Source organism: Tauraco erythrolophus, chromosome 15 (assembly GCF_009769465.1).
Source record: "Tauraco erythrolophus isolate bTauEry1 chromosome 15, bTauEry1.pri, whole genome shotgun sequence".
Taxonomy (NCBI): domain Eukaryota; kingdom Metazoa; phylum Chordata; class Aves; order Musophagiformes; family Musophagidae; genus Tauraco; species Tauraco erythrolophus.
In genome coordinates, this window is record NC_141479.1 from 1,443,822 (window position 1) to 1,459,289 (window position 15,468).

The 15,468-nt window shown below is 55.7% G+C and overlaps 1 protein-coding gene across 1 annotated transcript in view; it reads right to left on the minus strand.

Annotated features, from left to right (window-relative positions):
- Nucleotides 1-659: 659 nt before the first annotated feature.
- PLEKHG4 (pleckstrin homology and RhoGEF domain containing G4) overlaps nucleotides 660-15,468 on the minus strand; it is a 98,824-nt gene continuing 84,015 nt past the window's right edge. Inside the window, exons 15-23 of the mRNA XM_086621239.1 lie at nucleotides 7,476-8,425; nucleotides 5,713-5,962; nucleotides 4,899-4,988; nucleotides 4,366-4,590; nucleotides 3,298-3,468; nucleotides 2,604-2,817; nucleotides 1,900-2,016; nucleotides 1,548-1,811; nucleotides 660-967 (exon numbers count right to left, since the gene is read on the minus strand). Coding sequence (XP_086477365.1) covers nucleotides 660-967; nucleotides 1,548-1,811; nucleotides 1,900-2,016; nucleotides 2,604-2,817; nucleotides 3,298-3,468; nucleotides 4,366-4,590; nucleotides 4,899-4,988; nucleotides 5,713-5,962; nucleotides 7,476-8,425 — 2,589 coding nt within the window. The remainder of the gene's footprint in view (nucleotides 968-1,547; nucleotides 1,812-1,899; nucleotides 2,017-2,603; nucleotides 2,818-3,297; nucleotides 3,469-4,365; nucleotides 4,591-4,898; nucleotides 4,989-5,712; nucleotides 5,963-7,475; nucleotides 8,426-15,468) is intronic.

Consider the following 15,468-nt stretch of genomic DNA (forward strand, 5'->3'; position numbering starts at 1 on the left):
CCAACCAGATGAGTCGGAACCTCAGAGACCGGTCAGGAATGTGAGTGGAAAACTTCTCATGGAGAAGCAGAGGGTGAGGTTCTCCTGACTCAGAGCTAGTGACAAACCTGACCAGCACTCAGAGCTGCTGAAAAATCCCCTTCAGGGGCTACTTACAGCAACTCCACTTCCTTAGGCGGTATACGTGTGCAGAGGGGCTCACACTATTGTCGAGGGACTTATGGTGACCTGGCCTGCTTTCTGCAGAGGAGAGAAGCCAGCATTAGTACAGGGTTAGAGGACAACAGCATCAGGACACGATCTAGTGGGAAGGGAAGCAGTTGAGAACTCTCAGGAGAACGAGACACACCGACATCTCATAGTGACAGGCTCCCGCTCCGCCATCTCATCGCTCCCCAAAAGGCTCAAACCTCCCAGGAAAAGAGCTCAGCAGCATCTGCAGCAGAGCTCCATCCATCCCAGGAGGTTACGGATGTACCCCCGGCCCACGACAGCATTAAAGCTCCTGTGTGTGCAGCATCCCCTCCTGGTACAGCCTCCAGCACTGCAGGTCCTTCCCAGTGCATCTCCTCAGGGATCCTGGCCACCACAGAGGAGGCTCTGACAACAGAGGGGCTTTCTCCTGCCCCAGAGGAGATGAGTGGCTGCAGGAGGAAAGGTCACTTCCCCACAGTGACATCTTCTGTGCCCCCATGAGAGGCAGCGGCTTGAACTGGGGAGACAGTTGCCAAAGCAGGCAGAGAGAAGAAAGTATTTTGGCTGCTCGCACTTACTGCGGAAATGTACTGGCTGTTGGTGAACCTGGGCTTCTCCATGGCAGAGCTGTGTTGGGAGCCCAGGGGCATGTAGGGGGGTGAGCCCACGTCTTCACAGAAGCTTTCTTGTGGGATGCTGGAGACACAGCCGCTGTCGGAGCCGCTGGAGCCGCTGCCTGACATGCAGTGCGACGACTCTGAGCTCTCTGTTGCTGGGGGAAGAGAGGAAGGTCACTCTGATGACCACGGATTTGGCCTGCATGACCTCTGCCATGTACACACAAGGTTTCTGTTTGCAGAGGCACTGGCCACACAAGCCCACAGATAAGCCACACTCCTCCTGTCCAGGCCTCTTTAAAGCCAGAGGCAACAAAATAACCCACGGAAGCGTAGCAAACTGCCGGAGATTGGTACAGACTGGCCAGGGAAGTTCACGCAGGGGAAGCCAAGGGGTCACTGGACCAGGCTGGCGAGAGCGAGGGACAGAGTGCCACATACCAGAGGGGCAGAGACACGAGCACTGGTCTGCAAGGCCACAGGATGTGGCACCAAGCCTGCCACGGGGCCAGCTGCAGATCAGTGGGCACTTCACTAATCCCTGCGTCTGAGCTAACTCCCCCCATGAGCACCAAGACAAAGCTGGCATGGAAAGGGCAGGGCCCTCCTTGCCCCATCTGGGTACGAGACAGGGACTGCTGTGACCCCAGCGAGCCTGGTCTGAGTGCAGAACGTGGCGTGGGGATGAGCCCGCACATCCCAGGGCGCACTGTGGAGCAGCGGGATCGTACGTACTCAGTGACGGCTGGCTGCTCGTCTCGTGCTCCAGCTCATCTTCCTCAATGCAGGTGCCAATGTCAAAGGGGCGGCCGGGGGCCAGGACGCCGGGCAGCAGAGCCTGGTCCAGGTACATGTGGAGGTTGAGGGGTCCCAGCAGGGAGGAGGAGGAAGGGCTGTATGCAGCGGGGGTGCTGCCAGCGGAGAGCTGCGCCTGCGTCCTCTTGTACGGGTTGGAATGGTCAAACAGAGACACTGCGATTGATGCTCTGGTCCTGGCACCTGCCAGAAAACACACCAAAAAAGAGCCCTGAGCACCAGTCCTGCCTAGCTCACCCACAGCAAGGGGGCAGGCACGGCTGGCACTCACCTCTGCCTTTCATGATGTAATCGATAGCACGGTCATTGATAGCTGCCTCGCTGGGTTTGATATCCAGGAACGGTTTGTTGCCCACACCCATGGAGACCATCTCCTGCATACGGATTTCTAGAGGGGAAGAGACCCACAGCCACATTGTGAGGTTGGCTCCAACCCTCCCCACAGGCACTACGCAGCCCCAGGCCAGAGCAATCCTGCGCCAGGCTGCTCCCGAACTACTGCGATTAGATCCGCTCTCCCCTTGCTCCCCAGTCCTGAAGAGTCTTTGCAGACAAAGCAATCATGCCCTGCTCTGGCCAAGCAGCTCAGTGCCATGCTGCCTACGAGAGTCCTGCCAAGCGGGAAGCCTGGGGCGGAGAGGAGAGACTCAGCCAGACAGCTGCCCCTCCAGGGGCAGCCTAGACCACGGGGAGAGCGGTGAGCCTTTCAGAGGCACAGCTCACACTCACAGAGCAGGGAACCCTGTGCTAGTATCTCCCGTTTCTCTCCTGGAGTCCAGGTGGGTGTCTACAGTCACAGAGGTTGGACTGGTCAAGGTCCCTTGGGATGAGGGACAGGGAAGGGACATGCCCAGCCAAGCCCAGCACATGCTCCTGAGGCTGCATGCTGGCACACAGCTGCTCACTGCACAGAGCTGCCCGGTAACAGGCTCCAAACCTACTCAGGACAGCACGAGCCGAACAGGGCTCCCGCACCTTTTGCGGCACAGACGCCCCGGGAAGGAATCACACCTTTATTGCGGGCTGCCTGCTGCCACAGGATCTTGGCAATGTCACTGGTCCAGGCCTGCTTAGTCTCGGCTGAGCTGGCCTGGAGGATGTAGGTGTCGCTGGACTTCCGCCTTCGGAACCAGATCTCAAAGCGCAAGCCACTGTCTCCAGAGTTTTCTGTCAGACCAATGTCTGCAGTCTGCCAGAAAAGGAAAAGCAAAGCATCAACTGGGGCTCCACCAGGAGCAGAAAGGGTAAATTCTGCCTGCACACTGTGCCAGAGCTTCCCCCAGCTCAGTAGACCCAACAGGAAGAAGCCTGAGGGTTTGGACAGGAGAAGGTAAGGTCTGGACACAGATGGGCAGAGACAGCCCAGGCAATTCCCAGCGCTTCATCCAGATTCAGCACCACCTCCCTGCCACACACACTGCCTTTCCCTCACACTCTGCATCCCCCAGAAGACCTTGGCCCCACATCTCACAGCACGGAGCAGGCCTAGGCATTAATGTGTGAAGTGTTTCCTTCTGGCTTCACTGCAGGGCTTGGAGAAGGCTTGCCAGTGGTGGGAGCAGCTGTTCTGCTGAAGGTGCTCCTGCTCCCCATTTCAGAGCCATCTTTCCATGGAGAAACCAGCCATGGACACATCCCGAACAAGAGGGAGCTGCAGGGCTGCCCTTACCTTGAAGGAGCGCTTGTAGATATACACATCAAAGCCACCTTCGATCCTCTTGGGCTTGCTGAAGAGGATCAGGTCCTCGAAGAGGAAGACGTGTCGCTGGCACTTCCTACGGCCCAGCCAGATGGTGAACTCGTCCTGCCGCACCAGCTGCCCCTGCTCCTTCAGGTTCACCTGGACACAGGGAACATCCTGGTAAGACCCCGGCAGGATGAGGTCCGGGCAGCCCCAGGCCTGGACTTGGGAGAGAAGGGTCCCATATGGCTGTGGCCCAGGCAGCGAAGAAACAGCAGCTACCTGTCATCTTAGGAGGGTTTTTGAAGAGGTAGGGCTGCGTGGCAGTGCCAGGGGCCACATCAGGCCGAAACAACTGGCTCAGAGCTAAGGTAAGAGCTGCACCTCTCTGCTAGGCACGGTACACAGATGACCCTCTCCTGTCACCCTGTGACAAACCTCTCGGGTGGCCATCAGAGGCAGCAGCCAGAGCTGCTTTGTCTCTTGGGAAAAAGAAGAGAACTGAAGAGGAAAGGAGTCCCATCAAACTGCCAGGAGCATATCCGGGTCAGAAGGGAAGTCCCCTCAGTTCTTCCTCTCCCAGATCCATCTTCCTCCACCCTGAGCCCTGTGGTTTCTCCTCCTACAGTGCTGCACTATGCATCTTCTCCTCCAAGTACCACCTAGGTGATTTTAGCCTACCTCTGGCCTCAGCATCATTTTGAATTCCTTGCAAACTGCCTGACCCTCTTATCACCAGCTCAAGAGACAGAAGGGCCCAAGACAGTCTGCAGGACACCATCTGCAAGGGCTGCCAGGCTGCCTCATGCCACCTGGGAGCCTGTTTACGACAAGCAGCTCATTCAGCTCCAGGAACAGCATCCATCCTTGATCCAGCAGATCAAGGAGACCTTGCTCTGTGCCTCAGCTGTCCCGCTACACTGCGCTAGCAGACAGCACCCTGATCACTGTGGGAATTTGAGGGGAGGCTCGCCATATGATCCAAAAGCCCCAAAATCCTAGAGAAGGGCAAGTGTGGCTCTGCCTCCCCAAGCAGGGGAGGACACTGGAACGTACGTCACAGTCACGGATGGCATCCATGGCCAGCAGGTCATTTCCGTGCCGGAGCTGAAACTTCACCATCTCCTCAGCTGCACGGAGGTAGCCCAGCTCCTGCTCTTGCGCCTCGCTGCACTCCTTGATCAGGTCCTTCAGGAGCAGGGCGTATTTGCTCATCCGTTGGATGGGTTTCAGCAGGTAGGAGGCCAGGTCCATCTTATCCCCAAGCTGCACCTGCTTGAACTGAGAAACGCGGCAGAGAATGAAGGCAGCAGCTTCCAGTGGAGCACCCCCTGTCCCCAGGCAGGCACTGACACCAACAGCTTTCCTGACTGGGGTACCCATTTGCTATGCAGGGAAATGCGAGGCCATAGGACCAATGCTGCTGGGTGCTGAGCTCCTCTCCAAAGCTCTCATCACATCTCTGCCCCTGTCACCCCAACATACACTTGTGGCAGGAAAGCATCCCTCAAGCAGGAAAGTTGGGCTTGTTTAAACAGATCAGTGACCCAAATACCAAGAGCAAGTGTGATGCAGGCACTGGAATTTACCTTGAAGAAGGTATTGCCATGGCTGGCCAGCAGCGAGTCCGACTTCGGCTTGTTCTTGCTGTACAACGCGTACATCCCAAACTGGTCTTTCTGCAAGAGAGATCCCCGCGTGAGACCAAGGCACAGCCAGGACACAGTGACAGCCGTGCCCCTGGCTCGGTTCCTCTAGTACTTCTGCCTCTCCCAGGCTGCACCAAAGCCTCCTATGGTATCAGGAACGACTTTGCTTCAAGTTCATGAAGAGCCAGGGAATGTTCCTGTCTTCCTACTCCTACAGTAGCTAGGACTTTTTAATCCATTGTCCTGTTAACCCTTGCCCCTTACATACCCCAACAGGTACCATTCACCTGGTAGCAGCAAACATGCATGGGGCAGCTGAGCTTAAGACCAGCGCCCCATGCTTCTCCCTAGCAGCCCTTTTCAACAAGAGAGCAGGACTTCTCTGCTCGAGAAAGTCCTTCCACACTGACACCACAGAAAGACAGGGTAAGGGATGTCCCTGCAGAAGTAGGTGGGCTTTAAGGAGCAGATATTTAGCTTCATGGCAGTGTCTTTTGGTAGCAAAGAACAACAGGAAAGGCAAAGAGCATCTGCTGCTGCCTGGGCTCAGCCTCGCAGAGCCATCCCAGTCCAACCTAGAATTTGAGCTGGCAGGGGACAAACCAATCCAGCACAGGGTAGTCCTCCTGCTGCCAAAGAGCCTCAGCCCACTAACAAGCAGGTGAGCAGTCAAACCTGCAGGCACCGCCTGGCACGGGAGCCAGGCGCGTGCCCGGAGGAGCCCGACCACAGGAGGAAGGTGCTGATGCCTTACATGTCGGAGGAAGCAGTGGCTGACCCGCAGCGGGTGGTTGCAGCAGCTCTCGAGCTCTCGCAGGAAGTACTGACTGTGGAAGTCGTAGAGTTTCTCCAGGTTCCCAAAAATGACACTGCGCTTCCCACGCAGGTCCTGGGGGAGGTCGAGGCGCTCCATCTCAGGGAAGTAGCTATCGATGATGTAGCAAAGCGACCTCACGTATTCCCGCTCCGTGGTGACCATCTCGTCGATGATGTGCCGCAGCTTGCTGCAAGAGGAAACACTCAGCCTTGAAGGGACCTGGACCACAGCGGGGCTCCAGCAGTCCAAGAGTGCCTGCAAAACACTGGACTATCCCTAGAGAAGCTCTCACTGAGAACCATCACGGAGATGAGATGATCCCTCAGCACCATCCAAGATCAGATTCAGAACTGCCTGTGTCAGCTCCGACCCTGAGCACTGACAAAGCTCGTGGCTGATCTAAGGAATTCTGTTGGCTTTTCTGTTTGGGAAGGGCAAGCCCCAGGCTGGCTGTGCTCCTGACACAACCTCAGCAGGACACGCACCCCCGGGCCCACCCAGCCCCTGCTCTGGACACAACAGGCTGCTCCGCAAACGGCTGCACTCCCGAAACAACATGGACAGCAGAAATCACGGTAACTTCTGTGAGGAGGAGCCAGCCTGACGACTGGATGCTGTGGGAGGCAATTTCAACCCTGGGAGAACACAAGCCCTAGACCCAGGTGCTGTTGGGCTTGTTCCAGTAAACATGAGAGTGGGAAACAAACCTCGTATCAGCGCATCAGCGAACAGCAGTTCCCAGCACGGGCTGCTCCGCACGTCTCTGAGACACGTCTCGGTTTTCGAGGTTTCCACTGCGAGGCAGTGCAGCACCAAACACAGCCAGTCTAACCCTGCGCCTAACACCTCTGATTTGCTGGTGTTCATCACCTACCATGAGCTTTCCTGACACATGCTGGGATATCAGAGGCCCCTTCCAGAGGTTTTCACTGTCCCCAGCCATCCCATCCAAAGCAGAAGCAGCGAAGGAGCTCTACGGTTCCCCTGCATCCAGCACTCGTTTCTCATCTCTGCCACTAATTTTTTTTAATTTTTCATCTTTTCCAACGAGAACAGCTGAAAGACCTGCCCTTTCAAGACCAGCTTGCATCCCTGGGCTCACATGTCCTAGGCATGTTGCAGCACTACACCAAAGTTAAGCTGAGATCCTCAAGGACAGAGAAGGAAAAGAACAAAGTTGGCCACACAAATAGAGATCTCAGCCCCAAAGGGTAAGTACAAACACCCTCTTACCCATGAAGCAGCTGTCACAGGGCACTAGAAGTGTCCCACACTGGGTACAACCCTCCCAAAAGTAGGGAGGATGATGCACTGTGCTTTTGCTCTCCCACTACGGCTTGCTAGGTCCCCAAATGCTGTTTCTGCAAACCCTCGTTCCTCTTACACAAGCAACATTCAGAGACTCCCTCTCGTGCCTGGGAACTGCTCTCTCCCCTTGTATGAAGGAATCATGTCATAGGGGGAAGAGCAAGAGATCCCATTTCCCTGCCTCCCCACAAAGGCAGGTGCCAGGCTGTGTGGGGCCATGCCAGTGGGCCCACCCAGCACCACACACACGTGTAGGAAAGCTGGAGCTACATCTCCACCTCTCCACTCTGTACCATCACCAAAGGGACTGGCACTGGAGAGCTCTTCGCATCTCTGCTGGCTGCCTTCTCACTACCCTGAGGACCAGAGCACCGAGTGTCCCAGTCACTTACCTGCCCCAGCTCCTGGCTTCTGACGCGGACAGGCAGCCCCTCTGTCCCTCCAGCAGGCAGTCCGCAGCCCAGCTGTGCACAGCTGGCTGCCGCAGCGCGAAAGTCCTGTCCACCAGCTCGGTGCTGCTCACCTCCAGCCCCTTGATGAAGACACCGGTGTTGCCGTATCTGGCCGGCTCGCTCAGCGTCCTCTGGCAGCCTGACCACAGGCTCTCACCGCAGGGGAGGTCAAAGCTTTGGGCCTTGCGGAGCATCCTCCTGGGAGGCAGCTTCCCAGAGGCTGGGCTGGAGGTGCAGGACGGCTTCACCTCCAAGGTTTCTAATATGCTCTCCAGGTTTGGCTTTTCTTCAGGCAGCTTTGGAGACTTGGAGGCCCCGCTGGCAAACGAAACTCTGCTCGAGTGAGGCCCGGGGCTGAGAGCAGCTTGGCAGGCAAATTCTTCCCCAGCACTCACATCGCCGGGGCAGCCCAGGGAGGGCGAGGGAGCTTTCTCCTTAGTCCACCCCGGAGAGCAGCCGGGCCTGTTGTAGCAGTGGGACGCGCTGTAAGTCCTGTCCCAGGGGGACCCGGAGGTGGCCCCCTCGGAGTGCCTCCGGTGGGGCGGAGCGCCAGCCTCGCTGCCAGCCCGCGGCTGCTCCCCCGCAGCTGGTTTGCGCTCTGACAGCAGAGACCTCCTTGTTCTCAAGGCTGCTTCGAGTTTCTTTTCAAAAACCAGCTTGGTCTCCTGGCATTTGGACCATGCAAACTTCCACTGCTTGAGTCCCTTGTCACTTTTCAGCTCACAGGCCAGCTCCTTCATCTCCTGGAATCGGGCATCGCTGATGTCTGGGTGCTGCCCCTTGTAGCTCTCCAGGCACTTGATCACACCTGCGCAGTGCTCGGCGGAGCTGCAGTCCTCCATGCTGATGCAGGCGAGGTGTCGCATCCCTTCCAAGGCCCACTCGTACGCCTGCAGAGAGCGGGAACAAAAGGCAACAGGCAGTCAGAGGGGCTTGGGGAAGAATAACTCAAATTCGGTGCCTGAAGACAAGAGAAAGGATCAGTGTGTGGCCACCACAGTTCCTCGAGTGTGAGAGGAGGGGGGGTGCTGCTATTGTCAATGGGGCTTAACAATTCAGCAAAACAAACAGCTCCTTATGCAGTCAGCTTCAGCTGTGCTGGCTGCTCTGCCACAGCTCCACCTCCCTGCCAGGTCCCCGTAAGGCCGGGCACCCACGCTGCTGGGCACGTTTGTCCTCTCTGGGCAGGGAGGCCCAAGGGAAAGCCGCTGACAAGACTGTAGGAATTCACACCTCAGCCTGGTCCTGCTTGGTATAAAACCTGGAACTCGTCCTCCTCCTTCACCTAACCATTCCCACCACTACCACGCAGGATGAGGTCGGAAGAGCATCAGTAGGCTGCAGGGAGCAGGACTGCTGCTCCCCATGCTGTTTCCATGGAGCTGACGGCATGCAGAGGCCTGGAGCTCCATCAGAGCTGGGCTCTGTGGATCACCCTGAGTGCTCTGACCCATCCTTGCAGCAAGTAGGAATCTGAGACCATGCAAGCCCAGTTGCAGCTTGTGCATTTTCCACACCTGCGTGGTACGCTGAGCCCTGCCTATCTACCTGGCCCTGCTTGCGACTGCACCACGTGCTTGCACTGGTCATTCCAATACCAAGCTCACCAGTTTATTTCTAATACTCCAGGAATGCTCGAAGCAGTTTCATGGGGCTCAACTCTAGCAGCAGTGCCCATGCTGGCCTTGCTGAACCAGCTCTGCTTTATTGGTTGAACAAGAGGAGCGGGACAAAACGTGGTCCAATGTGACAGAGGCAAGGTAGGAGTGCCTTGCCACCACGGCAGGAAAGGGGTTAATGATGCACCATGCACTAAGGCCTGTCTGTCATCGATAAAAATGGGAGAAAAGGCAAACATATGAATTACTCGGGCTCATAAGCTATTACTTTCTCTATAAAACACAGATGATGACAAGGTCTAACTATAGAGTCAGTAAGATGTGACCAGCTGCCATAGGCCTGGCCAGGGAACTTTCCTGCTCATCAGCAAACCCACAAAGTTATTTGCTAAAATCAGAGGCACAAAGCAGGGAAAACGTCCAGCACAGGCCTGCCTGGCACTTCCACCAACTGCCCAAGACCAGTAGATGTGCAGAAACACCACAGGCTGCCCTTGGAGTGAGTGAGACCATCTCTAGCACCTGGCCTGCCCGGTCCTGAGTACCTGTTCCGTTTCTGCAGACAAGCACCACTCATGCTTAAGTGCCAGGAACGAAGCGGCCACCCTTGGACCATTTTCAACCTGCTGAACAGCTTTACTGTGACAGCCTTCCCTCAGAGAGCTTCCAGCACTTGTTCTTATGCAGAACAGAGCCTTAGACACCAAGAAAATCCACTCAAGCTTCATGCAGACATGAAGCAGACACTGCATCCCCACCAGGGATGCGGTGGTCAAACAGGCCAGGTGCCAGGCTGGTGACAGAGGTAGGCAGGGCAGGAGGTGCTTCATCCGTGTGGTGCCTAAGCCCTGGATGGGCACGGCCTGAAAGACAAGTGCTGCTGTTTGCACGAGAGCTGAATGCCAGCGCAGGAGGGGTAGCCTGCAGACTGGGCAGAGGCACTCCAGGGACAGATGCCGCAGGAGCTCCCACAGCCATCCGCATCGCTCTTCCGAGCTGCAGCTGCACGGCGTGCGTGCAGCCAGCCCCATTACTCATGCGGAGCAAGGAGCTGCTTCAGAAACACCAGCAGCTGCTCGGGGAAAATGCTGCTCCAACAGCCCCACGCGACCGCAGCACAGGACCATCGGAAGAGCAGCAGCCCCCTCGCCCCCCATCACCCTGCCTCGAGCAGCAACAGGCCCCCGACCTGCCTCCCTCTTGATCTGGGCTTTATGCTTTAGGCTTGCCCGCTGCCAGGGGCCGGGAGGGGCGTGCAGAGGCAGAGGAGACAGTCAGACCCTGGTGAGAATCTGCATTTATCCGTGCTGCGGAGGTTCTTTTGCTCCCTGGAGGCAGGAGTACATCAAGGCGAGGTGAAACGCTGACGGCAGCGGAGCCCGGCGGATCCGTACTGGAGCAACAGACGGCCTTTTTTGCTGCTGGTTTTTTGAGCTGCTCCCTCCAGCTGTAGGCAAACCAACACCAGCCCCTTCCAGCTCTGCCCTGAGCAGGGGCTCGCCAGCAGTACAGGCTAAGGGCACGTCTCATCATCCTGGCTGTGGAGGTCAGTGGGTGATCTCGACTGAGAGCTGCATGCCAGGCTCCTTTTTGCTCACTGATGGGAAAAGTCAAGCTCAAAAGGCACACAGGGCTGTGAAAGATGGTGCTGGGAGCAACGTGCAGGAGAGGCACATCCAGCAGGCCAGCCTGGCCTTTACAGGAGCCAGCTGAGAGGGCAGCCACCCTGTGAAGGCCTTCTCCTGATAGGGGGATAGGTATAGGTATAAAACTATATTAGCTACTATTTCTATGGATAGGTATAAGAGTAGACACAAGACTGCATAAAACTCTGGAATACATAGCTCTGTGAAATGTTAGAAGTTATCAAATACTAATCCCTGCTGTGAAATGCTCTCCAGAAAGAAGATCGGTAAGAGAGACAAAATAAATGATGGCAAGGTTGTAACAGACAAAGAGGAGAGATAAGGACTAACGAGAACCAACAATTGTCTTCAAGCAATAACAAGTAGGAGACAACCAGGTGTCCACCCAAGGCCAGGGAAACGGTTTGGCTCTATGGGCCCAGCCAAAACAAGAGTTTTAGAGTTTTAGGGAAGAAGTGAAAAACACACAGCGAGGAAGACCTACGGCCTTCATCCCAAAGACCCCTGCCCACGACCACCAGGAGGCGTGTCGAGGAGGAGCCGGAGGCGGATCCTGAGGCAAGGACTATGGAAACGATCTCCCGAGAGAGAGACTGCCCTTTTGGGGGGAGCGTGATGAGTATTTCTGTATAAATACAAGAAAAACTGCTACGGCGGGTGTGCACGTTTGTGGTGGAGCGATCCCCCGTGCACCCAGCGCTGCAATAAACATACCTACTTTACAACTTTCCAAGTTGTGGAGTCTGTGTCTGCACCTCACTCCAAGGCTGAGGACCCCCCTTCCACGCATGGATGGAGAGAGAGAGAGAAGAGAGGCTTCTTTTATTTCTAGGAAACTCTGAATATCTGCATGGGGCCACAGCGAGGAGGAGTCAGGGCGGCGAACCACACAGGGAGGGAATCTCATCTTCATTTGGGATCTGTCTGTTCTTGGCACGGACTCCAAGGGCTGCGCAGAAACGACTCTCCATCTCGCCGGCGTTCCTCCCATCCCCAGCGCCTGTCGCAGGCAGTGAATAGCTGGGCTTTGTTCCCTGCACAATGGGAGCAGCCCTCCGCACCCCGCAGCTTGCTTGGTAACATGCTAAGTGGCCACCAAGGCTTTCCCCAGTCACATCATCCGCTTCAACTGCCTCTTTTAGCACACTACACAGCAGCCCTCTCCAAGGCCCAAATATGCCCCAGCACCCAGGAGGGAATGATATTGCCATCATCTCTGGCCTGGTAAGGTTGCAAACCAGGTCCAGCCAAGCCTGGATACTGCCCTCCAGCCGTGGGGCATCTGGGGAGCAGGCAGCCCTACAGCTTCTCTGCAAAGCTGCAAGAGCGGCTCGTACATACGCGGAGGCTGCTGCGTGCAGGGAAATTGAATCTTCCCAACCGTGTCTGGAACCAGGCAGGAAGGAGCCTGTACCCCAGCTTTTGATCTTTACAGGCAAGTCATTACTGAAACTCTCAATTACAGGATTAAAGACAAACGTGCTTCCTGCATACAGAGGGCTGACCTATCCAGCAGCTGCGTGAGGACTCAGCAACAGGTCGGTCCTGCCAGGCTGCCCAGGGGAGGCAGGGGCTCTTGGGGACCTGCCATGCCATAAGGAAGAGCCAAGGACTTCGCTGAAGCACAGCGCAACCCTCAAGCCCATCGCGCTGCGTCAGTCCCCGCTCACTTCACCATGTGCATTGAGGACAGAAGCTCCTGGAGTCTGTTGTCTTTGGCACCACTGAAGTGCCATCTGCAAACAGGAGCCAAGAGAAGCTGCTCGGCCCTGGCTCAGGGCACCTTGCCAGGGTGAAGCATAGAAAGCCTTCCAGGGGTCCCAGATCCTCCCCTGAGCTACCCCATCACACCTCCCCAACCCAAACCTATCACAAACCCACCAGATTCCTCTCATACTCAAGGTCCAGTGATCTCTAATACACCTTCTGGGTAGCCGAGATAGGAGACAACCATCGTGCATCTGCAGACATATGCCAGAAGGGGCAATTTCAAGGGGGCCTGCCTTTGTCCAAACCTTCTCCTTCATCTCTTCCTGGGGGAAGACGATGAGTACAACTGTATTTTCTTGTCACATAGGGAACTGGATGTCTGAATAGCCAGAGGTAGGTGGAATGGGCAGATCACAAGCCCTCCAACTTTCTGCAGAAGAAAAACGCACCTGGGTGGGTGACTAACTGCTGCTGGAAGGCTTCCTTCTGAATCCGAAGGGACTGCACAAGGAAGCTGAGATAGGGGTGGGGAAAAGCCAAGACTTGAGCGACAGTACAGACAGGGATGCAAGAGCAGCTGTGAGCACAACAACTGAAGCACAGCAACAAGACAGGTCGAGTCTCCCATCCTTCTGCGATGATGTCCCAGGACTGCAAGCCCCCCACTCTCCTGCTTTCTACAACACAGAGAGAGGGAAACAGCACAACAGCTGGGAACACTGCCAAGGACAGCAAAAAAGAAACCAACGTAATCAAATCAGCCCTGATTCAGCTTGTGTGCAGCTCCTGTACACGAGCTGTGCTCCGCTCTGCTGTTTGTTAGCGAGACACGACTAATCACAGGTCTTTGTGGCAAGAAACAACTGCACAACTCCCCATTTAACAAGACCTCCTGTCACCACCACTAAGGTGGTACCCTTAACTTCAGCCGTTGAGTTTGGAGAGCAAGATGAGGTTGGCTTGTAGCAAAGGAGACAGAACTGGTGCAGCCAGGAGAGATCAAAGCATCACAAGGACTGATCCAAGCACTTCCCAACAGCTATACACGGTGCCACGTAGGCACTGACTCTTGCAGCTGCCCTGCTCTGCCAGCAGCCCAAGGTCTCAGCAATGAACCTGCAGAACCAAGATGCTCGTTACTCTTGTGCTGCACGTGCTGCAAAAGGAGTGACAGGGCACTTAGCAGAACACAAGTCCAAAGTAAATGCTGCTTTCTTGCACAAAAATGCCTGCTCCTCTCATTACAGATGCTCATTTGGGCTTATTCCCTCTAAAAATCCAACTTGGCTTTAGGCTGCCTTGAGAACTGACTCCTGCTTACAACACTGATGCCATCCCTCATCACGGCATTGGTGGGGACCCGTGGCAGAAGACTGCCTTGTATGCTGACAGTTCAGAAGGACCCCAATTAAAAAGCCATTTTACAGCAAAATACGTTGAAAGCAAAATCATACAGACTAAAATCTTAGGTGAAAAACAGTGACAAGCCTGTTTCTCTGCTAACTCACAGGGATCAAGGAGCTGTAGTAAAAAGCAGTGGGCTCTCCGCTCACGTGGAACTGCTTTGCACCTTCCTCAGGCTCCCAGGAAGGAAGAGGCAGAGCAAGACTTCCGGACCTACAGATGTGCCCCTGGCAAGTTGATTAATCAGTTAAAAAGAGATCTTGTCCTACCTTCCCATCCGTACAGAGGGGGTCCATATCCTGGCTGTGCCCAGCTCTGGGCTGTATGTTACCATCCCCTACAGCAGGGCCACCGCTTCAGTGCGTGGCCCCAGCTCTGGCTATTCACGAGCGAAGGCTGCTAGCCTAAATACCAGATTGAGGAGCCCTGGCAACCAGAGACACGGCAGGGGGGAAGGGCCCGCGCTTCACACGAGAACTACTGAAGTGTGCGGAGAACACCCCGGCTGGGCACAGGCCAGACCCCCTTTCTTTCAGGGCAAAAACAGGGAGTGAAAACATCCCAACTGACCCCAAATTAATGGAAAATTCAAAGGGAGCTGCCACCCGACACACAAGAGCTTTGGAGAAAACAGAAATCCCTCCCAGACGTGGCGATGCTTTTTCCACATCTCTAAAAGGCAAAGCCCTTGCTCACTTCTAGCAAGATTTGTGGCTCGGCAAGCAGGCGGCTGCGCTCGGAGGTCCGAGAAACCACGGAATTTCAGAGCACGAACATTTCAGCGAAGCCACCGAGTCACAAGTTCTCTCCTCTCCGTGCAGAGGTTTGCAGTTACTCTCTCCCCCACTCTGTAGCATTCGACTTTTCCAAGCTGCATTTCAAGCCCCGCCTGGGATTCAGCAGCAGCAGCAACCAACCTGACCAAAACTGTGTCCTGCGCGGGATGTAGCTGCTAAAAGCTCAGCTCTAAACACCGAAGGAAGGACTCACCATCTCGAAATAAAAAGCCAAACCATTTCTGAGCTGCTGTGTAGCTCACAGTGCCTCCCCTCTTCTCTCCAAGGGAGGGCAGACCACTGAAATCACCAGTTCACCTACAATTCGCCGCTAAGGAAAGTAAATGGTAAATCCTGTATTTGCATTTCTGCCTGTTACCAAGTGCCCGACGCTGAACAAACACTGCGGGAGAGCGAAGGATGAGACGAGCGCGGACTACAAACTCCTTGGATTTCAGGAGAGTTCCTGCACATGGGTGAGGGCAATCCCAAGCACAAGCACAGGCTGGGTGGAGAATGGATGGAGAGCAGCCCTGAGGAGAAGGACTTGGGGGTGTTGGTTGATGGGAAGCTCATGAGCCGGCAATGTGCACTGGCAGCCTAGAAAGCCAACCGTGTCCTGGGCTGCATCCAAAGCAGCGTGGGCAGCAGGTCGAGGGAGGGGATTCTGCCCCTCTGCTCTGCTCTCCTCAGACCCCCCCTGCAGTGCTGCATTCAGCTCTGGGGTCCCCAACATCAGAAGGACATGGAGCTGTTGGAGTGGGTCCAGAGGAGGCCA